General features: G+C 34.2%; 2 protein-coding genes and 2 long non-coding RNA genes across 5 annotated transcripts; 2 read left to right on the top strand and 2 right to left on the bottom strand.

The window, feature by feature from the left end:
- Positions 1–5,871: 5,871 nt before the first annotated feature.
- On the bottom strand, positions 5,872–6,839 carry LOC135265836 (uncharacterized). The gene is made up of 3 exons (XR_010333665.1): positions 6,698–6,839; positions 6,506–6,644; positions 5,872–6,444 (listed from the first exon to the last, which is right to left on the bottom strand). It is a non-coding gene; the product is annotated as an uncharacterized LOC135265836 (long non-coding RNA).
- A 134-nt stretch (positions 6,840–6,973) lies between these two features.
- Positions 6,974–9,602, top strand: LOC135266004 (uncharacterized). The gene is made up of 2 exons (XR_010333932.1): positions 6,974–9,321; positions 9,369–9,602. It is a non-coding gene; the product is annotated as an uncharacterized LOC135266004 (long non-coding RNA).
- A 4,627-nt stretch (positions 9,603–14,229) lies between these two features.
- Positions 14,230–18,890, top strand: LOC103312184 (uncharacterized protein). The gene is made up of 4 exons (XM_064356491.1): positions 14,230–14,387; positions 17,249–17,334; positions 17,402–17,587; positions 17,804–18,890. Exons 2-4 carry the CDS (start codon positions 17,253–17,255, stop codon positions 17,962–17,964), a joined length of 429 nt encoding a protein of 142 aa, XP_064212561.1. The 5' UTR covers positions 14,230–14,387; positions 17,249–17,252; the 3' UTR covers positions 17,965–18,890.
- A 420-nt stretch (positions 18,891–19,310) lies between these two features.
- LOC657474 (nonsense-mediated mRNA decay factor SMG7) lies at positions 19,311–22,736 on the bottom strand. Of its 2 annotated transcripts, none has more exons than XM_015977454.2 (11): positions 22,559–22,736; positions 22,293–22,509; positions 21,969–22,240; positions 21,732–21,917; positions 21,309–21,685; positions 21,114–21,257; positions 20,871–21,063; positions 20,696–20,820; positions 20,431–20,651; positions 19,665–20,246; positions 19,311–19,614 (listed from the first exon to the last, which is right to left on the bottom strand). In XM_015977454.2, the coding sequence occupies exons 1-11, from the start codon at positions 22,588–22,590 to the stop codon at positions 19,396–19,398; spliced, it is 2,568 nt and encodes an 855-aa protein (XP_015832940.2). In that variant the 5' UTR covers positions 22,591–22,736; the 3' UTR covers positions 19,311–19,395. The 2 variants fall into 2 exon arrangements, with proteins under 2 accessions (XP_015832940.2, XP_969025.3); XM_963932.5 differs by having other exon boundaries at positions 19,686–20,246.
- Between the last annotated feature and the right edge of the window lie 55 nt (positions 22,737–22,791).

Here is a 22,791-nt window from a genome sequence, read left to right as displayed (position 1 = left end):
GACGGTAAGCCAACGATCATTTAAAAATACACAGTTTTAACGGAATTATCGTGTGAACTCAAAATTCATTAAAGTTTGGTGTCTTGTACGGTAATTTAAAACGTTTACTTAATTCTTCTAAATTCGGCAACAATTGCGCCCTTAACGGAATTTCTCAAGCGAAAAATTTACACTTTTTGTCACTTTAACGTTTCATAGAACACACTTAAAAATCTGATTAATAACATCATGCAAATTGCTTAACACGGGAGGTCACGCAATTTATATGTAAATCTGTTTGAATTTCGAGCAAAACGACGAAAAATTCTCAACGCTTTATAACAATAATTATCCGGAACATGGCTACATGTCCGTTATTTCATGTGTTTAATGAATTTAGCCGCCTGTGGCTGTTCTGTGGACACTTCCGTAATCTAGGTGTGAACTTGGAAGAATTTTCCATTAATCGGCTTTTCTATTATAACTGATGATTGAGTTGAGAAGGTTTGATACACAAGACAGCATTGAATATTTGTCAATAGAAGGACCGCTCGACTGAAAAGTTTCTTTCAGCAGGTTTGAAACGAAACGTGGAATTCCAAATTGGGTGATTTTCTGCTACATTTTTTTGCTTGTATCAGAATTGAGCGAGAATGCAAGATAAGAGGAGATAATAGCACCATTTCGTGTGTGTGCATAATTAAATACTTATAAAGTACTGTTACATTTATTCCGGACAAATCGTTTTAGTTTTTTTTTTTTTTTTGAACAAATGTCACTGCAAAAAACCATCACTTATCCTAAACAAAGACATGCAAGTGCTATTATTGTTATTAAACTTACTGTATAATTACAGTTTTATTTTCAATGAGTAAAAACACTTTCGTGACATTGTAGCGCATCCAATTGGGTTTTTGGCATTTTAAAATTAAATTTACAAAACTTGTAAATTTTCATCGGGTTAACTGTAGACTGCATACAATGTATGCATCTAATAATAATAATAATTTGCGAGGGAATGATGGCACGGACGGAGAAACGTGACGATAAATAAAGCCAAAGCAAATGAAATCGAATTATAAAAGATGCATTCTTTAATAATAATCCTGTGCTCATGACAGAATTACGAATATAATTTCTACCAGGACATGTGGTCAATTCAATCGATAAAAATAATTTTTCAATTAGTTTTTTAATTAGAGAAGTGCAACAAAGGTCCGTCAATTTTAATTACTATTCTTTGTCGGACTCAATCTGCGTTTACTACACTTCACCAGATTCCATTTTTCAAACAAAATGATCAAAGCACATTTTATTGGTGGTGGCAGGATCATACTAAAACTTTAGTCTGTCCTGATTAGCTTCTAAGGGAACAAAGTCACTTTTTTATTTTTCTCGAATTTACTGTTAACTGTGTTATTTTTCTTTGGTGATTCACATGATTAAATCTAACGTCTCGATAAAAATAAAACCATGAAAGATTCGTACCGTTGAGTAAATTTGTGGCAATTTCGTGTCCAGAAAATGTGTCTCTCTTCTTAATTGAATCAGAGCAAGTGTTGGAAGCGTGTAAGTGTTTTTACCTCATAATCGACCATTACCTACTTTTTTCCACCAAGCAATATTACAAGTTTTTTTCGGTAATACAGCGATTAATTAAATTGAACATTAAAAATGATGAGTGAGAAAAGTAACAAGACCGGTTTTAAATTTCTCAGAGATTTTACATTCCGTACATAACATCCATTATGCAACTGCGATCGATACCGAAATGCACGAAATGAAAAATAAGCCGAAATCGGGGAAATTTCTCCAATTTTAACGCCGTTATGAATCCTCTTAAAGGATGAACTTTTATTAAAGTTTGTAATAAAAAATCTTTGGCAAACATCGACGGAACGTTTTAATTATTACTTCATTCTAGTTTTTATCACAGTGTATACAGGACGACTGTTTATCCTCAATGAATATTTAATTGAGTTTGCATTCGTTATTGATTCTGTATACATTTGCTTCAGCAAACACGAATGCACCAAAGGAATAAATATTTTACACTAGTACTAAAAATGTTTCAATACTAGCCTAACTGTTTCTTCATGTACAACAAAACGCTTTTTCCTTATATGGTGAAAACTTGGCCAGTGATTCAGTTTCGTGCCACTTCCTAATTATACACTAATTAAATTAAAACGTGACCTGAAGTTGTCCAAGTGAAAAAAAGCGCATGCACTCTCAAAATGGCAACAAGTCGTTTTGTTTTACTGCACGCTAATTTACAATCTTATGGGACGTATGTTGTCTTGCGCGAGATCTAAAAGAAGGACGTCCTTGACCATTACTCGTCTTTAAATTGCCAATTACTGATCTAAATTCGTTCTGCTACGTTGAAAGAAAGAGTTGATTAATCATTTGATGTGTGGCCTTGTGTCGTTTGAAGGTTCATTGGAAGCGACAGAATTCTCTCAAGTCCACACATCATCAATCACATTTTCGTTACGAGTGAATTTGACAAGACACCTATTAAATGATAAGTTATCCAAACAGGCACAAAATTATTGATGCAATGGTGTTAATGGTACAGAGATACAATGAGGAAAAAAGTGGATTCGCGTTTTAGCGATCAATAATCACAATAAAAATTTAATAACGTTCCTATGAATTATGTATTGTTATATTTACCTCTATCCTTTATTCCAATAAATAACATTACTTCATCCTGTTACACACCCATATCTACATAATATGCTTTTATCGCTGACTTAATGACTGTCTCGATCCGTGGGATAATGCCTAAATGACCCACAGACTAGGAGAAATTATAGAGTGGCAATTTTTACCCTAAGGTCTAGGTCAGCTAACTAGTTACAGAACAGATGAATCTTGAAATTTGTGTTAAAAACGCCAGTAATTGAGTCAAAAGTTCCGTTAGAAACGCCACTACAGTCATCAAGAATTTATTGCAGCGATATTACACCCACATAAAAGGCAACAGCTATTTATATATAATGAATGAAGTGGATGCAAAAATACGATTTGGCCCAAGCAAAAAAAAATGCATTTCAATTATCCTCTGATTCGCTTTTAATCGAAGAGAAAGTTAAGTTTCGTTTATTTATGAACTTGTAATGGGCAGTGCATTAAGTCAGGCCTTTGCTGGCGTAATTTAAAAGCACACCAACTGCAAAACACTGTTTATCTCAAGTACTTAAGTATAGTGAATGCACAGAAGGCCATAAATATGCATCTCTTGACTCGACAACGCGTCCAAATAGAGAAATCAAGCGTGATTTTTTTCACTTTTATTGCAAACTTGAAATGGTAACGCAAGGACTCGATCTTTTTGGAATCTTCTTCGAGGAGAGCTCGACGACCGAGTGCATACAGAAAGCGTTGGCCGGCAATGCACTCGTGCATGACCTACGACACCGAGTTGTCCTCTCTTCCTGCTTTGGCTCTTATCATGTGCATATCTGTGGTTTAAACCGATAAAATGGCCCACAAAGTTGCCTTAAGTATTTGTCATCAGCTTTAATAAGTAGCGCCGTTTAGCGTGTTTGCATTTATATTATTCACAGCACGGTACTGCTCGTAATGGAAGGTTCAAATAAAATATTTTCAATCACGGAGAAACCTGCTGTGGTAAATTACTCGTATTGTAAATTTTCTATTAGAAAAAATAAATATACGTGCCATTTATTAGTAAATAATGAAATCAGAAATTAATTTGTAATTAACAAAAGTTTCAAAAGTGAATCCGTTGTTTTCGTTCATCAAAAAATATATCACATCATCCCAATTTTTGTAATGACACTATTGTGCCGACAATTTCTTCTATTTTGCGTAATCAGTCGAATGAAATTAGTGCACGTTCCGATTAGCGACCAAGTTAAAAAAACAAAATAATATACAGTTGTAGTCGGCAGCAAAGTAAAAACTGGACTGAATTCTATAACAATAAAACAACTGGAATTGAATCGACCCATTTCTTCTCCACAAAGAACAGCTTCTGGCTAAATAATAAAAGAAACATGTGTTATTAATCTTTCACTGAAAGACATGTTATTACGTGTTTATCAATGCCGTAACCTGTGATTAATGGAAATATTTAGTTTAGTCGCCAAAATCTGGGTTTCAACCCACACGCGCACATGCAATTAAATGATGTCATCAGGTGCGAAAAATCATCATATCGTCCGTTATTTCACTCACGAGAGCGAATTCCAATTGGAGATGACCACGATTTTAATGTACCGTTGTTTTGTCGTAGGCGCAAGACCGTGTCATTAGGTCAAATTCACTTGTTAAAACAACGGGTTGTTGCAATTATCAAACTCACGACTAAACTAAGGGCTCTTTTTTAACCTTTGTACATTTCTTTCAAACCACCTTTATAATAAATCATTGACGAGCACTGTATGCCATTCAACATTACCGTAAAACTTTTCTTGTCAAGGCTTTGTGATTTATCTGATAGTACTACTATTAAAAGGATTGGGTGTTTTGTATTGATTGATTGCTCCAATGAAATACCGTTTACGACGAATTCCACTTTATCTTGGCGAAATCTATCCATCATTGGTCGAACGACGATACACAAAATGATGGATTGATTTCGTAAAGTCTGCACTCGTCTGCACCTAATTGAGACCATCAGAGATACGTTGACATTTATATTATATTCAATCCATGCAAATGGATACATTAACTGGGGAAAAAATCATTATATTTGAAATAGCACAGATGACTAACGCCGAACTATGCGGAATATACTGTAATTGCAGTGCTCAGTTCGGTTCTATGACATTCCTAAGCAAATTTAACGATCAATTGCTAATTATTGACATTGGTGTGTTAACATGCAGGACGCATATCTAGGGTACTTGCAGTCCAATGAATTTAAATTTAAACGGTACAACTCATCTTGAATAACATAAAAAACAGATTCGGCCGAATCGCGGTTAAAAAATGTTTAACATGGATATTCGTGCTTGAATCGTTATGTAGGTGTGTGATTGAAACAGTTATGCCACAGTAATTTACACCACTGGACGTAATTACGTATATTAGGTATTGATTTATATCTGCTACTACGGGAGCAAACCGATTAATTCAATCTTTAATACTCCCGTTAATTACAAATAATTATATTTCTAATTATGGCTATGCGTCTTCCGATTCGTTTATTAAATTATTTTAATCAATTATCGGATTGGACGCGTCTAGATTTTTTAGTAGTCAAGCTTCGTTAGAGAAAATGATTCCGGGAGTCTACTTGTCTCTCTTATCTTATCGTTTAATGAAATATCTATGCCATGGTGTAAGATGTAAAGCTGCCACGAGAGACACAAAAGCGAGTTGGAGTCTCCTAGGAAGCATTGTTCAGGCTCCTATGAAACGATAAAAGTTTCAGTTACACTTTCTGAAAGCTCGTCTCGTACCTACGTTTTAATCATTACAAATTCATATTTATGAATTCCAGCTTCTGTTTATAAATGTGAGACAGCTGTTGATCGATTGGAGTAATCCGTAACTTTCGCTTCATCTTGGAAAAACTTTTTATAAATTTGTTACTAACTGTACAAAAGATTGATTAAATAGCTTCCGCCATCATTAGCACAAAACCAGATTCACACAGGACGAAATCAACTGTATATACCTCATATACATATCGAACGACCTCAACTGTAGGTGTAATAAAGATGCTCCGATTACATATCTTGGAGATAATGATAGGAGTATTCGAATTAATAACCGTACAAGTGCGCTTAACTTTGTTGTTTGCAAGCAAATAGTGCACTTTTTGTCGTGGAATTATGACTCGGCTTGTTATTAAATTTCTTCTTTGGTGCGCAATTATTTTCGCATTTTGATCAATCTTTCACAATAAGTCATCATCGCGGGGTTACGATTTATTCTACTCGACTGTAATTAGATGCTCACGAACAATGCCGGTTAAACAGGAATTATTACTACTGTTGGATCTGATGGTAGAGGAGAGCAATTGAATTACGTAAGGAGATGATAAGTGATATAATAAGTTATTGCTACATTACGTATTGAAAGTAAATGGTTGTCGAATCAAGAATGGCTTCTAGGAACAGGAAATTCGTTAGATTGAGAGTGTCAATTAAAGCCCATATAGTACTCCTGATGGAGGTCGGCTCTCGGTTTAATGGCATTGTCACATTATTCTATTTTTGGTTTAGCTGACGTTTTTTTTTTTCGTGGGGAATTTAATAATTTTAAATCTGTCATGCTGGAAGTGCGATTTATAAATCACTATAGTGCTTTCAGCAATAGTGATTTATCGTAGCGTCTCCTTTGCAAACTTTGATGCACCGAATCAGCTAATTGCCCTGAACCCAAATATTTTTACCAGACATAAAAATCGATTCTTTAACCTGACTCTTATCTGCAACAGACAGCTGAGAGGAACTTAGTCGACTGTGTCAAAATGGATGGTTTCTAAAAAAATAAAAATAAATAAGCGCCGTTTCACTATAATAATTTCGTTTTTACGACTCACTATGAAAAAATAATGTACGAAAAGATGAATGGCTCTCACGACGACAGAATTACGAATATTATGAATATAGTATCCAGATAACGAGAGAGATACACACCTAAGATACAGTTGGTCGAGGTCAAAGGCGAGATCAACGATGCTGTAAATATTATTATGAGGAATGCACAAATATACACTTATCGATAAATTTACTATTATTTAAACAACTGTAAAGCTTTGTGTGGCTTTTATAACGGGCAAGCGGCGTCAACACGACCAAACGATTTTTATTACAATTGTGATGACAACTGATCGCAGTTTATTAAATTTAAATTTTTATGACATTTGACCGCACATTGTTATTGTGCAGTATGTGGAAATCGTAAATTAATTGTGAAAAAATTTATAAATTTTTCTTCTCTGGCGCAAAGCCGCAAGTGTTGGTCCGATCGATAAAATTCTCCCGTAAGAGTCAATTGTCATGCACGTCGCACAATTCAAAATCTCGCTTTAGCTCGCATCCGACAGCTCGTTATTATTATCAGAACGGTAACATTCCTCGCATTGTAATCTCAGAGTTCGAAGATGTCGAAATCGAACAATTATTATTCGTGTTACAGTTAACGTTGTTTGTTACACACATTCTCCCAACAAAGATCGAAATGCGTGTCTTCATAAAGACGATTCCGTTAGCGAAGATGTCTGTGATGATGTGTCCTTCACTGACCGTATATGCACCCAACTGTGTAATCAAATCATCGTCATACTAGCTCAAAAGTCATTCACATGTCGTATTGCGTCGGTGTAACAGTATTATGACTTTAAGACTCAAAACTCATCCGGAAGTTTACCGTACACGTTGTCACAGACTCCTGCATATGATTCTTCCTGATTCAAAAGCGCTTGTTTCGCGGAATTTGGCAAAAATTCCCACTGAGATTTATTACCTAATTAACTACAACATGTGCGAATTTATGAAATTGTATTTTTCATCAAACTCCAGACAACGACCAAAAAATGAACAACGTTGAAGCAGTACTCGAAATTAAATAACTTCAGGAACAATGATATCCGAGTTATTTGAAACATCTTTAATTTCATTCCGCAACTGTTCGGGTCAGGCATTTTTTTAATAATTGTATTATGTGTCCACAAATAATTAATTGCACTCAAGTGTGAAATTTGCTTTTGCTATCGCGTGTCAAAAATTAGCATTAGACTCTAGGTCAAATTTATTTAAATAATGTTTTACTGTTTCAATAACAGGACCGTCATTTTTTGACTAAACATTCGTTAAGTAGGATTTGTCAAAATATGAAAGGATTACCCTCATGACCAGTTAATACGAGGATTTTATTCGAAATGACAAATAATAAAATTTTCCGTTTGAGGCGTTGTTAAACTGAATTAAATTTGTTCCGTTTATGAATCAATAAAATTTCAGTACTTACCATTTTTATTTAGGAAAAGTAAAAGGGTTAAAGAAGCATTCTCGCCAAGATCGCTTCAGCCAAGTTTATAATTGGATTTATGTGACTTTAAACTTAGATTAGCTATTTAGCAGTTAAATCTAATAAATGTGGACTTTTGCTTAATTGGGTTTGCCAACTCGTTGTGTGGCCTTATAGCTACAATGGACCTTGAAGGTAAATTAAGTATCCATTGTATTAGCGCTGCAGCCAATTTCTTCTGAACTTAAAAAATGTATTTTTTCGGAGTTGCAATTTGTGCGTAGCCGATGGCTGTACCATTGCACTTCCTTTCAGAAATCGTAAACGAATTGAAAAAATTGCAGCGTTGATTATATTCTTGTTACTGAGATTAGCGGCACTAAAGGCAAACAGTTTGATTGTGATTTACGTAATCCTGTAGAGTGTTGAAGAAGGACATAGAGGCTCGTTATAATTGCTTCAAGCTTCTAGAATGATCTACAACACCCTAAGAGACGTTCAGTTGCTTGCATATTTATGGTTTTATGCAAATTTGCAATGTGTGTTTTGGTGAGAACACAACGTTTGCACATTTGGAACGTTCACTAGTACTAAATAGGTAATGAAAAATGTTTGAAAAGCTCGTTATGACAGAGGTGTATTTGCATTTTATAGTTTCTGGTAAAATATGAGGTAATAAATAGGTTAGTGCCGCATGTTTTACACTCTCATCAAAATTAATATCAGAGTGACACGACGTGGCGCCATCATTTATTCATCGCGTCTTTTATGAAATTTCTTGTAAAAAATTGAAGCGGTTTTGTGTAATTTCTCAGTCAGGAAGGAGTTTGCCTTGATTAAATTGGATCAGGTTATCTACAAGTGGCAGCAGCAGGACAAAGGTCTTAAATTAAATTGCCTCTCATATATCTAGAGACCAATATTTGATTTAGGTCGTACGACCTTCTCGAGGCAAAAACTTTACAAGAATGAAGGAATAAGATGCCTACCCGCTTTACAGCAAAATCTAGATAATTGGATGCTTTGTCTCTATCACGAAACGCATCTTCGCAAAGGACAACTTATCCCCTACATTAATCTCTCAGAGGTTGGACTGCTACCTGCAAATATGTAGATTACACATTTGCAATGCGATATCTGACTCCAAACGACAAAAAATCCGAGATTTACATCAATTTTTTTCCCAAGCACCACAATTTGAGTCTCAACAATGTAATTTTATCGGTTTTGCGAACAACATTTACCAATTGCCACAATTGAATTCAGCAGAAACCCAATTTACATAAAGAGATTGGACTATAAATAGGGCAATTCGGTTCGTTTTACAGTTAAAGATGTACTCTCGTTGTCTAATTCCGCTTGTGCTTTACATCGCCATACAAGCAGGTGGGTACAACCCTAAATTTCCGATTGGTAATTTTTATTTTAAGCAGTTGGTGGTGTAAAATTTTGCTATGAAAAACACTGTGTCAATTGTGATGCGAAAATAGTTGTCAAACAATGCCCCGATGTACATTCCTTGTGTGCTTTCAACATTTTTACAGATTCAAACAATGTTTTTCAGTTGGTAATACTGAACGAGTCAAAACGTGCGTCAGTCCTGACAACTTAGCTTTCTGGTTGCATCGCTGTACCTATTTTAATAAACAAATTTGTGTAACGAAGAACTGTGTAATTTTCAAGACTTGAAATAAACAATGGACATAAACAGTTAAAATGAGTGAGAATTGGAACAAGAAATTGTGAGCATGATTAATAAAAATACTGGGTAAAATAATGTTTTAGTTCATGCGTTGGCAGAAACTGTTCTAGATCGGTGTAACGTTTAAAATTAAGAGCCTTGTTGCATAATTATGGTTAAGTAGGGCATGTCACAAAATTACATAAATTATAATTACCAAGTATGCTTAATACAGAACGGAAGTATTTACAGTTGTCTGCAATTAGTCGTCCAGACTGACGAAAACGTCTTTGATCGCATCCCGTTATCCCAAGCAATAATGTTGAGAAATCACTAACTGTGAATAAGCGCCATATGCCACCTCGATGTTATCATAATCAGCCAAATTACGTAACATGAAACGTTCCTTATTATCATCATTAAGTGCAATCTCCCTTTCGATCAATTCTTCTTTGGCAGCCTAAACCGATGTGAAACGCAAGGTCAACGATGTTGGACTCTCACGAACAAACATTTACCATTCAATAAATAACAATCAATGACAGACGAACATTATGATTTGATGGCACGATCACAAAATGCAATAAGAAGGAATTCGGAAAGGACGTGTTGAACATTCGGGAGAAAAACATTCCAGTGATTGCGCTTAAATATATACGACAAACGTCGAGAAAATGAGGGAAAAGGTGCTCTCGAATATTTGCAGCAAATGGATTGAAGATTGATTTTTAACACAAAAGTAAAAGTTTCATTAAAGCTGTAGGTTGGGGTAAAAATGTGTCGGATTAATGGCTTTGCTAAAGTGTAAAATTAAGTGCATTGTTCGGTGTTCTTTGTCCGCGCGATCGCAGAACAACATCATTAAACGCACACATAAAAAAATGCTTACAAAACAATAAGGTATTGGTTGTTTTGCGCTCTAGTTGCTTTATCATCCCAATTAATTATAGCTCGCAGATGCGTTTATCTGTTCTTGCATTTAAAATCAATGTTGTAAATCTCAAATAAAATATTACAAACCAGGTTAATAATGCAGAGAAAACTGCCAATTATGCGATATAAACTAGTCCATTTTCGTGTTTGATTTTTTGCAACCTGTTGCTTGCGGTCGGAAAAAAAAGAATTCTACTCTGGTATTAATTTTCGTAAATTCATCTTCGAAAAATGCACACAAAGATTACAGTAGTTGTTGCGGTTTCTCGGCCTTGCAATTACATCAAGTCTAATAACGATTTCTAAGGAGATGAAAAGATCGTATTGTAAACCGGAACGGTACATGAATTCCTTTTGCAAATTAACAAAACAAACATGTGTGGAAAAACCAAATAAGACGGAAAAAACTATATTATTACTGGCGTTCTCTTATCGATTTTCCTCTGTGTTTCCTCAACAATGACAGCAGAGAAATGGAATGGTGTTAATTCCATAACTGGCTTCTTGAGATAAAACCCACACTCTCGGTTGTTTACACGTTTTTCTTTTATTTTTAATTTAACTAGCGGTACCCTAATAATTTTGTTTGTTCTAACCAAAAAATGCCGGCCCGGCAATTATTCAAATTATTTTAAATTGTATAGATCGGAGCGATTCACACGCAAATAAAACTATGGCCATTCTAACCCATTATACTAAATTATCAACAGTTATTCCAATCGTTTCAGACAGTTAGAGCATTTTGATATGACTTATAATATGTAATAAAGATGTTTTGCAGCACCAACGCATTTTACATGTAATTAAAAATAACGTATTAGAAATCTAGATCTGGATTACTTCACGGATCACGAGAGCAAAATTCTTGTAAGTAGTAATTAAAAACAAAAATTTGCATAATTTCTAGCGTGTAATGACATCGTTATTTCTTCTATTGAGTGTCTTCAAGCTACAACAATTTTTAATTGCCTTTAGCTAAAAATTAATTACGACAAGCAACAAATATAATTTGTGTTCGTATTCTTGGTTGTCTATCTTTTATTTAAATGTTAGGAAATCCGGATTTTACCTCGAATATAAAGTAGAACAAATATAGACTTTTTTTATTTGAGTCTCTCAATTTACGTAACTCTACTTTTTTCATCGACATGATATCGTTATACAATGAAAGAAAAATAAGCAAAAATGCAAACCCTGCAGCGTATCAAACGACTTGTATTGTGTTTGGGAAACTAACAAGATCATCAAGCAGAAGCCGATCAATTATTACATAATTGGCGTAGTTCCGTGGGAGCGAAAAAGTGGCTTTAATTACTGAATAAAGTTCTTTGTTATCATTTACGCGGTTGGTAACCCTACAAAAATTAATCAGAGACACTTCTGCCAACACTGCATGATAAGCATCGCTGTGTAAAGCAAAAGTTGAGATTTATTATGTTGGCACCGGTGTTGAATCTGATAAAGTAGCTTCGCAGTATTTACTTAATTAGAAATGTTGTTGAACAAAAGTAATTAGGGAATTTAATAAAACAGTTAATTCTTTTACTTTTCATTGACAATAATAATTGTAACTAATTATATGGCCAAAATCAGGACATGTTTGCGTTAATCCTGATTTACTATAGTGACCTAATTTTTTGCACTTTTTAAAAGAGAAATGGATGTGTTTCACGACAAGACAGATCGATAAGCTAATTTAGTTACATTTTTCCATGTTCTGGAAAATTAATCGTGATAGACGAGGGTTCTAATTACGCCAATTGTTTGGTAAAACGTAATCTCACGTTATTATTTCCTAACCGCAAGGTCGCAACATAACCAATTCATGGCGCAGTAATTATTTAAGATTAGAGGAAAACATTGCTTGAAAGAAACTCTCTTTTGGAGATATTTTCCACTTCTCTACACGTTACGTAATGAATCTGAATGAAAGGCGGCCACAGCAGCATCTAAATTACCTCATACATTTACCTCGAGAAAAAAACACAATTTCATTAGAATAAAAAAATTGAATAGAAATGCACTGTTTCATTCAATTTTGATCGCTCAAAGGGAAATTTAAATTGTATTTCAGTGTATTAAACTTCGGAATAGTGGCAATTACATAGATCTTATTTTGTTGTTGTTGTTGTCTATTGTTGTTAAATAATACTAAATATAATTATACTAAATATAATAATCATGAGCCTTTTATTATGACAGTTAAATACACCCTTAAACGTTTAACGACGTGAATATTTTAAATTTCCCTTGAAACATTCGCGTTTAATTTAGATTCGTATCCACTGCATCCTCGTTGTAATCGATATTGTTCAGGAGTGTCGATTATATTTGCTATTCAGTTTCTGTGGTTAATTAACCGTTATTTATACATAACCGGCTGAAATAAATTGAAAAGCAAATACGAAAAAAAATGAGCTATACACAAGTTTGCACCAAAATTTTCTAAACAATTTATCGATCAGTTTGAGTGGCTTGGTAAAGAATTTCCAACATTACGACAAGTTTGATCATTTGGCACATACGAATAACACGCTAGGACCATTTCAAATAATAATTTTAGGTATAAATTTCCACTACGAAATTGTAGCTTCTAGATGTGTAATAGCATTTACACAAATAATAGCTTTGTGTCGTTATCTTAACTCGTGTATTTCTAACTTGAATCAATAATTAACAAAGGCTCATCCTAAATGTACGCAAACGCATATTATGTTGTAAGAAAGCTGATTAGCGAGATGATATGAACGCAATAATAAACCCTCATAATTAACTCTCGAGTGTGGTGAAATTTCATTTTGCTAAAAACCAAGCGTTTTAGTTTTATGTATTATTTTATTGAAAAATAATTTCCTTGTTCAAGTCATGAGTACCTTTACCTAAAGTTCAGTCATAATTCTCTTTGACTTGAGACCGTGCGACAGCAACTGTATTGGAAGTTTTGTTGACGTCATTGTAAGCGAGTTGTGACATATTCTCTTTCCACAAAAAAAATCAGGTCGTGTATTTGGGAAAGTTTCATGCATTTAATTTCACAAGCTTTAATTAACTTGATTAAAATATGGAAAAGGTTTGTGGAGTTTCACGTGCATACTTGAAGAGCTAATTAAACGAAAATATTTCCCAGGTCAAGCTAAAAATAACAGAGGAGAAATAATCATTCACTCTTTTCTCCACCTATTGTTTAAACTGTCGGCGGCTCGACTAAAGAGAGTTTGATGTACAACAAGTTGTTAAACAAATATTTGATATTTGTGAGAACACAACTGCTTTTGAACTTTTGAGATAAACTCTCGGCAAATTGATAGTTTGGGTTTAATTTTCTTTTCATCCGTTTAACTAAAATAGACAAAAGTGGTACTTTTGTCGAATTAAACTTAAATGGATCACCAAAAATTAAACAAAATATCCTGCGGTTTGAATTATTATACATGATGTAGTATTTATTGAGCAAATACTGTATAACATTTGATTAATGTTAAAATTTGATGCACAAAGGATGTGCTAAAAATGGTGGAGGTGCCGGGCAAACACTAAATATCAAAACTTTAGCATTTAATCTCCAGTTTATGTTCCGGTGAATGCAAGCCTCTTGAAATTAAAATACAGATTATGTCATATCGTATACTATTCAAATAGTCGCTTGGATGATATAGCGCATGAGCTTTTACAACTCGAAACGTATGTGACGAAGCGAGAGGGAGATAAAGTTGGTTACAGCTCTTGTGCTTTGGTTCAGTACACAACTGGAGGTCTTCCAGACGTGTTAACGCGCTTTAAAAAATTAAATTCGTAAATTTAATCGTGTTTTTAATATGGTTTAGATAGGCGTTTTTAGGTGAGTTTGGTGAAAATTAAATAAAACGAATTGCAAACAAGTTTTTTTTTTAAATGGAAAACGCAATGCAAACATGTCGATGAAACGAACACTTCTATTGAAAACAAATCAGAACCGAGCCACTGTTTTCTGTTCTATTTTTACCAATTCATTTGTTTCCTACCTACCTGTATTTAACATAAAATAAACAAAATTCCATTAAAGTAACGATGTTTTATGAACGTTGCACAAATGGGAACGTAAATTTCGCTTTTGGTGTTTTTTTCATGCTGCTGCAAAGTGGGATTAAGTGCCTTCTTGAAAAATTTCAGTATTTCGTGCGAGTCAAACTTATCGATTATTTTAGCCCATCTTGCCTGAGACTGAAAGAATTTCATCGACATGTTGTCGACGTGGAATTTAAATGAAAATTTTTGTTGCTGGATGAATTGATAAATGTATTTTTGCGGACGAATTAAATTTAACTAACCCGCATGAGATATCAGTTTACGGTTAATCCGGTTTATATTAAGCCATCAAAACGATACATTTCGGGTTGTAAATGTCACGATGGGTCAAATTTATTATTTGATGGAAATTGTGGACGGATATTAAACAATTCCGAATTTTAACGCTAAAGGTGACAGTTTTATAATTAATGTATAGTATATTAAAATAAAAAATTTCAGAAATAAAATTCGGGCAGGTAAAACTTTTCACGTCGACTTTGAAAAGTATTTCCCACATCTCGTTGAGATAAGAAGGTTTCAAAAGAAATCTTTCCAAGTTTTTTGTAGATTTAGGTGTGTCCGAAGTACTAAACTCTCAGTTTACGCAATCTACAGGCATTTCTAATGAAAATGAGTTGAAGAATTTTTCTGGTTCGGATGATAACACAATAGGAATTTTTCCAGGTTACAGTTTTCAGAAATTCATGTTATTAGTTGGCAGGTTATTGGAAAATTTTGTCGCATAAAAGCTTTGAAAATTTTTGTGCTTTAATATCGGTTCACCACACAGATAATTTGGTACTCGCTGACTTAGAATGGCTTCGCTCGCTCAAATATGTGCGTGATAGAAAATGTTATCACATTTTATTACATAGAAAAGTGAGATGTTCCATGCGTATCAATAACTTAAAAACTAAAAGTCGTAGATCAAAACGGTTTGTTCTAGTGAATTCTGTGGCTCATTCTATGTGTTCTACCACTTTTTTCTAAAATTTAAAATTTTGTTTTTATTTTGCTAAATTAGAGGTCTTGTCACTATTTCTTTACAAAAATCAAAAAAATTTAAACTTACTTTTGCAAAGTTTTATGGATTTTTCACTAATACAACCCTTTCGAGTTGTTAAAAGTACAGAAAAAGTCAATGGGTTCGATTCTTTAAAGTTTGATTCTTCCAATGTTTGTCAATTTTCAGTACCCCGAACATCTACTAATAGTTTTCTCGCAAATTGCTCAAATAAAAAAAAACATAACTGAAAAACTATTGGGAATTTTATGATTTTCTTGACAAATCAAAATAATTCCACTTTATCGAATAGTTTTGCCGTAATTGAGAAAATTAAAAAATTAAAAAACAGTCTTAGGGTTGAAGTTATTAGAAACGACATCGTCAATCTTCCCGTTTCCGAGTTACTAATCACTAATTGAGCCCTCGAGGGATTTCTTTCATTCGCTCTTCTTTATTACCATCATAACATCGAATTTATAAAGCCGACGAAGAGAATAAAAATTATTATGTCGGCTTTATTTCAGTACTCGCGCACAAAATCCAACTAATTATTTTCTCCTCACAAAAAGTTTGGACGTTGCTATCAACTTCCGAAAATAACACAACAACAACGAACAAAAACGAGACTTGAATTACATCGACAGCTCAACAAATAAATAAAAATTCACGTCACGAGATGCAGCGTTTCTCCCCATCTTCTATGCTTATGAGATCGTTGTACATTTATTTAAGCTTTTGTACATCAAAGGGAAAATGTAAAATTAAAAGCTTTGCTTCGAATTATGGGAGAAACTTTTTTTTTCAAAATCAATACTTCCCTAAAAGCATTATCCTATACTTTGCGCCAGACTGCATTTTAGAGCCTTAAATCCTGTCCCAACTTAAGGAAGAACGAACTCTGAATGTTTCTCCCTCGAGAGAGGAAATATTTATGTAATTCAAGGGTACCTTTTTGCGAGAATAAATGGCCCACTTGAAACAGATATTTATGTGTTTGAAGCATTCCGAAAATAGTGTCGTTTTCTTTCCCACATTATAATATTTAATTCTCTCTTGTTTTCTCTTGTTCCAAACTTCGCATTTTGAGATGGTGGAAATAACTTGTTTAGTAGAGCTCAATCGAGCACAGTAAAAATGATTTCAACGCAAAATTTCTGATATTTTATTTAGGGCTTAAGTAGGCACATTTCGCTTTGTTTGTACCAGCTTTCACAAAAGCCTCAAGGGACCGCTCCTGAGTTTCAGCTTCAAATTACCTAAATACACTCAAATTATTAATTCAGAACCACGTCACAGCTCAATGAAAACCGAAAAATTTACTGCATTTCATAGCTTCATTATAAAGAAAAAACAACTGCATTATTAATTTTCAGCGCTTGTTTTCGCAGAAGCGGAATGAAATATTGTGCAATTTCTTAAAAGAATTATTAATCATCTGCTTAAAAAAACTACTGAGAGATACGCGAAACTTTTCTAAACTCGACAAAATACAAAATACGAAGCAAAATTTTATCATATTTTGCGACACGTAATAATTATTCGCCAATCTTACTTGATGTCTCGATCACATGATCTAAATTCCATCCAATTGGAATTTGATTACTTGATCATGTGATTAAAAATTTAAATTTCTTGATTTATTTTAGATCGATGTCGAGTCAAGCGGAAAGTCGGTCCCCAGGCCACGTGGGACCGCAAAATAAACGGCCCGTAATCTTGATTTATCCAACTGGTAAGCTGCCCTCCCATTTGTTAATTAAACTAGTGTTTGTCCCAATAACAACACTTGTGTGTTTCAGTGTCACCGGAAACTGTAGTGGTGCCAATAATTTCCTGTATCTTGGGATTTCCTCTTCTCGCATTGTTAGTAATCTGTTGTTTGCGAAGAAGAGCCAAACTAGCTCGAGAACAAGCTCGCAGGCGCAACTGTGATATTGAACACGGTACATTCTCTATTGTCAGGTTCAGCCCAATACACTATTTAGGTAACTAGTAAACAATTGAGTTTCTTCAGTTTACTACTTTTTCTCCTTGGTTTGCCCATTATTACGTACGTTTGATTCGACTTTTTCCGCTCGAATTCTTGATTTGTGTTGTTATTATGGTTTTATTTATACACCCCACCACATACACAATGAACAAATAGGGCCTGCTGTATTTTGCACCAAGTTAATTCTTTTAATTAATGTTTTTCCGAATAGGGCGTTCAACACGAGCTGTTTCGCTAAGATCCGAAAGGGCAATGAGTCGAGGTTTTCCCTCTCTAGAACTCGATACAGTCGTTGAAGAACGTTCGGATCCAGAACCGGAAGCTACAGTTATTGAAATGATGACACCTGATGGTGATGATTCAGACAGATAGCATAAAGAGGTGTGCGGTGCTGACAGGTAATGACGACAAACTTTACAATTTCTCTTTACTTGAATTCGAGTTTAATTTATACAAAGTTTGTCTAAGTTGAGTTGAATTGACGTGGGTAAGCCTCAAGCATGAAATTGCTTACACACTAAAACTCGAAAGGTCGCTGTAGGTAGATGTACATAATAAAACTTAATCTCAGGCAACTCTCTTAACGTTTATTTCAGTTGAATTAAAGCAAAAACTTTCGACGAAACACGCTTTTATGTTTTTACGATGGATTCAGAAACGAAAAAGAAGAAAAACTGTGTTACAGGTCTCCCCTTTGGACAACTTTAACGCACGCACACACCTTCGCCATTGATACCAACAGCTGACCCGAGGATAATGAAAATCCTGATGATCCTGTAGTACCACAAATTATACCCTTGCCCTTCATTAAGGGATATTAACGTGATTCCAATTAATATCAAAATTTTAATTAATTCCATAGAGAGTACAAAGATAGACGACGGCAATTAAAACCGAATTTCTAAATAAACACTTGCTTTAAAACACAACAAAACCAGCTATGAGTATAAATAACTTGTACATACGTATGCTATATTATTCTTGCTTTTAGAATTAACACAAGAATGGAATTTTTTAATAGACGTGTAATTTCCCTAAAGACTATCCTTGGTGCCAAGTAGGAGAAAAACACGTTTTTGTACATAAATCTATGTTTAGAAAATTTTATATCAGACTATGCGGACTGGAAATCTACAATTCCTTAAATGTTGTCATTTTTTTATTTATTTCACATTTCTTTATTGGCAGTTGAATAACTAACCACAGCACTATGGAATTGTTAGTAAAAACTGTATAAAATTTACTATTTATTTCAATTGTGATGTAATGTTTTGAGTGAATAAATTATCTGGTTTCAATTTGTCTTGTTCTTAAGTTATGCGAGTTTTATAGTGGGTTCATATTTAATAGTTATTTATGTAACAAGTACGCAAAATAGAGTTTTAGCGGACAAATCGGATTAATGAGATGAGCCCGCTAAAACTATTTTGCGGAAGTGTTGCATACAAACTTTTGGTACCAGTTCTCTAAAACGAACAAAATTGTAAAATTCTTTACGTTTACAATCCACCTTCATCATAAGTGCAGTCGATCGATGGTCATAGCGACGACTGATTTATTGAAACAATAATTATTCTTTTGTCAAATAATAAATAAATTAGAGTCCGCAAAGTGTTGCTACGACGACTTTATGTACTTGTCCTTTAAAATGACATTTTGTGGAGGCAAAGCAGTTCCCAAAGTAACTATTTTAAGGAGCGTGTAAAAAAAAACATAAATAAAAACAAAACTGATTTATTAACTGTTACGAATCCATTATTTCACTATGACCAAGTAACTACTATAATACACCTATCTATAAAACTAAACATCACTTTTTTGCGATTGTTGCTGTTCCAATAATTGGGCTAACGATTGGGGTCCTTGTCCAGTAAACAAGGAATGTTGAGGCAAATGACTCACTTGATTATCCTGTGCCTTGTTATTCCTCAACTGTCCAACTAAATTCGGCGTCCAAGTGTTGGTATTAAACAATGAATAACCAGGAGATGTTGTGGGATTTTGCATGAAATTATCATGACTCTTCAAAAAAAAATGCATATATATATATATTTTGTGCACGTGTCGCATACATTTTTTTTCTCCAAACTTACAGGTCTTGAAGGTGGTGTCGCCTCTTTAAGCATCGTCTGTCTCATCGACAAATTTTCATAATTCATGTTGCTTTCAAGTAAGTTAGTCCTTCCAAAAGTATTCCATGGTGAATTAAACATATCGCCGGCTGCTTGATTATTTTGCGTCTTATTATAATCGGGCACATAGGGCATATTATTGCTAAAGGGATAATTTACGAAACTATCAGGTCGTTGTTGGTAATTCTGTGACGTGTTGGGCCACCAAGGCGAATTCGTTTCCTCCATTTTGTAGGGGTTTCCCCCGGGAAATTGATAGACACGCTGATTGAAATTATTTTGAAATGGAACCATTGATGGATTCTCAGTTTTGGGAGGGAAAACAAATGAATTTGGCTGTGGAGGTTTCGTTACGTTCCGGAGAGTATTGAGGTAATCAGGTTGGCTGGGAGGAGGAGGAGGAGGAATAGGGAAAGCTGGATGGTTCTGGTTGAAGGATTGGGTTCGCAAAGGGGGATTAAACGGAGAAGGCTTTGTGTCAAAAGTCACCAATTTTTCTTTTTCTTCAACTTTAAATTTCACCTAAGGATAATCAAGTGTTCTTGGTGCATTAAAATCTCCAATTTTTTTTTAAACAATTGCCATATAACACGTTGCCAACCTAATGAGCTTGAAACAACTAGTAGATTTAAGTGGTTCATACTAGTTCGTTGTTAGTTGACAATTGTTTTAAAAAAATAATGAACAAAAAGAAGCAACGACCTACCTGTTTATTCTCTTCCAGTTTTTTAAAAATCGACTGCAGAGCAATGTTTTGCTTGGATCGTTTATTTTTTGAAATGTCTTTTTTGCTACTACTTGAGGACGCACTTGAATTACTTAAATCGGACATGAGACTTTGTTCTCCCGATGATAATAATTCGCGTTCTTCGCGCGATTTTTCCAAGGAACCTTGTGGTTTTAAAATACCGCCCCGTTTTTCAAAACCTACTTGAAACGTCACTTTTAGTAAAAAACACAATTTCACGCACCTTTTTTATTAGGAATTGTTGAAATATCAGTGACATGAAATGATTTCATTTCCTCCAATAAGTCATTAGTTGGGTCTGGCTGAATGCATCCAGGTTCAAAATTAATTAAATCACTTTCGGTACTTCTACAAATTGAATTTTATATTTCAAAACTTATGAAAAGAAAACGACTTACGTCGTAATTAATTTCGTATGATTCACATCCAACTTGCTGATAAATAAACCAAAATCAATCAAACGCTGCATTCGGATTAAATTATCAGTTTTTTCATCCTCGACACCCGCCTTAAAATCCAACTCTTTGAAATTTTTTATCAAAGGCCGAAAGCCTTGCAACAATTTATCTTCAAACAGAGGCACATTGGCATCTACCAGTTATGTTTTATTAAAAAAAGTCACTCATAATTACGCAACTTACATTTGGTGTAGTCAAAGTTTTTCATGTATTGCTGTACGTTATTCAAAAGTTTGCACAAACTGGGCCAAATTTGCAACCGATTAGTAAAAACAACTTCGTTAAGAATTTCCGATTCGTTCATAATCCAACATGTTAAAAGTTTCACTAAATAAAAATAATTAAAATTTAAAAAAAACGCCACAATGTTTGTCGTACCTGCAGGAAGTGCGTAATAATCCAACAAGCTTTCGTCATTTTTTAGCGTATGAACTGGAATAAGAAACGCGCTCAAAGACCCAGCCAACAAATCCAAAATTTGTTGTCTGACAATTTTTTCATCTTCGGTTAATTCATCAGTGAGTGATGTTGAAGTTACATGTTTTAAAGCGTACAAATTAATCGCAGTAATTTTTATTAATTTCTCTCTTGTAAAACTTTGAGTCGCTACTAAAGCTGTCATTGTTGTATTTAAACTTTTAACCCCGACTTCAGCTTGGTTTAAATCGGTGGCAGTGTGCAAGAGGGCGTGAGTGCACAAAAAAATTTGAATAAACTCGGTTACCGTTATTTTACTGTGAATTTTTTCTAATGGACTAAAATTTATTTTTTACTTGAGAATTACTTTTCTAATCTAATTACCTTTCTTTATCAAGCGACGAACTTAAAGTGCTTAATAGATTAGTGGTGGATGCTGGGAAGGGATTTTTCACAGCAATGCCCCTAATGTAATAAAAGACAGTTGATAATTTATCACCTTGACTTGCCTCCAAAAGAGCCAACTGATTGTAAGGATGACCACTAGTTGGAGAAACTAAAATTGCTTGCCTGAAATAAAATTATAAAATGGGGACCCAAAAAAAAAAAAATAATAAGTACTTGTAAAAATTTTCAGCTTGCTTTCTTTGGTTTCTATAACGTGCAATATCTCCCAAATGTACCAAGCAGTATTGGCAAATGTACACACAGGAGGACGATTGAGGCAAATTGAGTTCATTTGAATTTGTTTCCCCATAAACATTTCCGCGTCTTCTGAACGGTAAATCAATGTCATATACGTTGCACAATTCGTGCAAAAGTGTCAAATAAAACCCAGAAGCCGCTTCTAAACACCAAGTTAAAAGTGCCTGACATTCAGATCTTCTGACGTTCTGAATAATTTAATTAAACTAACAACACAAATCGCAAAATATTATTACTAACTTTTTTATCGCGAGTCAACTCTTGTAACACCGAGATGTGATTCTTAAAACCAATGTTCCACAAGTCTTGCTCCACTTTCTTGTCGAGAGCGTATTCCAAATCAAGTACCAATGCTTGATGGTAAATATTTTGCAATTTCTGTTGGTCCGTCCATGCTTGCGAATCCGATAATAAATCGCTTTTTTTTAATACCTTGGTTTTTAAGTCTTCGGCTTGTCTGAAATATGAGTTGATGTAAAAATGAATTAGTTTTTTGAGCAACGTACTTTAGAATTTGAACAGCTGCTTTATAACCCATTCTCAATTTGATAGTTTGGGTAAATGTATCAAGGTGTAGAAATTATTGGGTATGACCTGATATCATGAATATCCATCACTGGAATAAATTAAAAGCGAAAATGTGTACCTGAAATCAACAATTTTGCGAGTTTGAGGTTAAGATGAAGTTTGAATGCGACATTGCAACTACTTTTCGTTTTTATAATTTCACTTAAGATAT

Source organism: Tribolium castaneum, chromosome 4 (assembly GCF_031307605.1).
Source record: "Tribolium castaneum strain GA2 chromosome 4, icTriCast1.1, whole genome shotgun sequence".
Classification (NCBI taxonomy): domain Eukaryota; kingdom Metazoa; phylum Arthropoda; class Insecta; order Coleoptera; family Tenebrionidae; genus Tribolium; species Tribolium castaneum.
The sequence above is the reverse complement of the archived record's forward strand: the minus strand, read 5'-3'. Positions and strand labels throughout refer to the sequence as shown.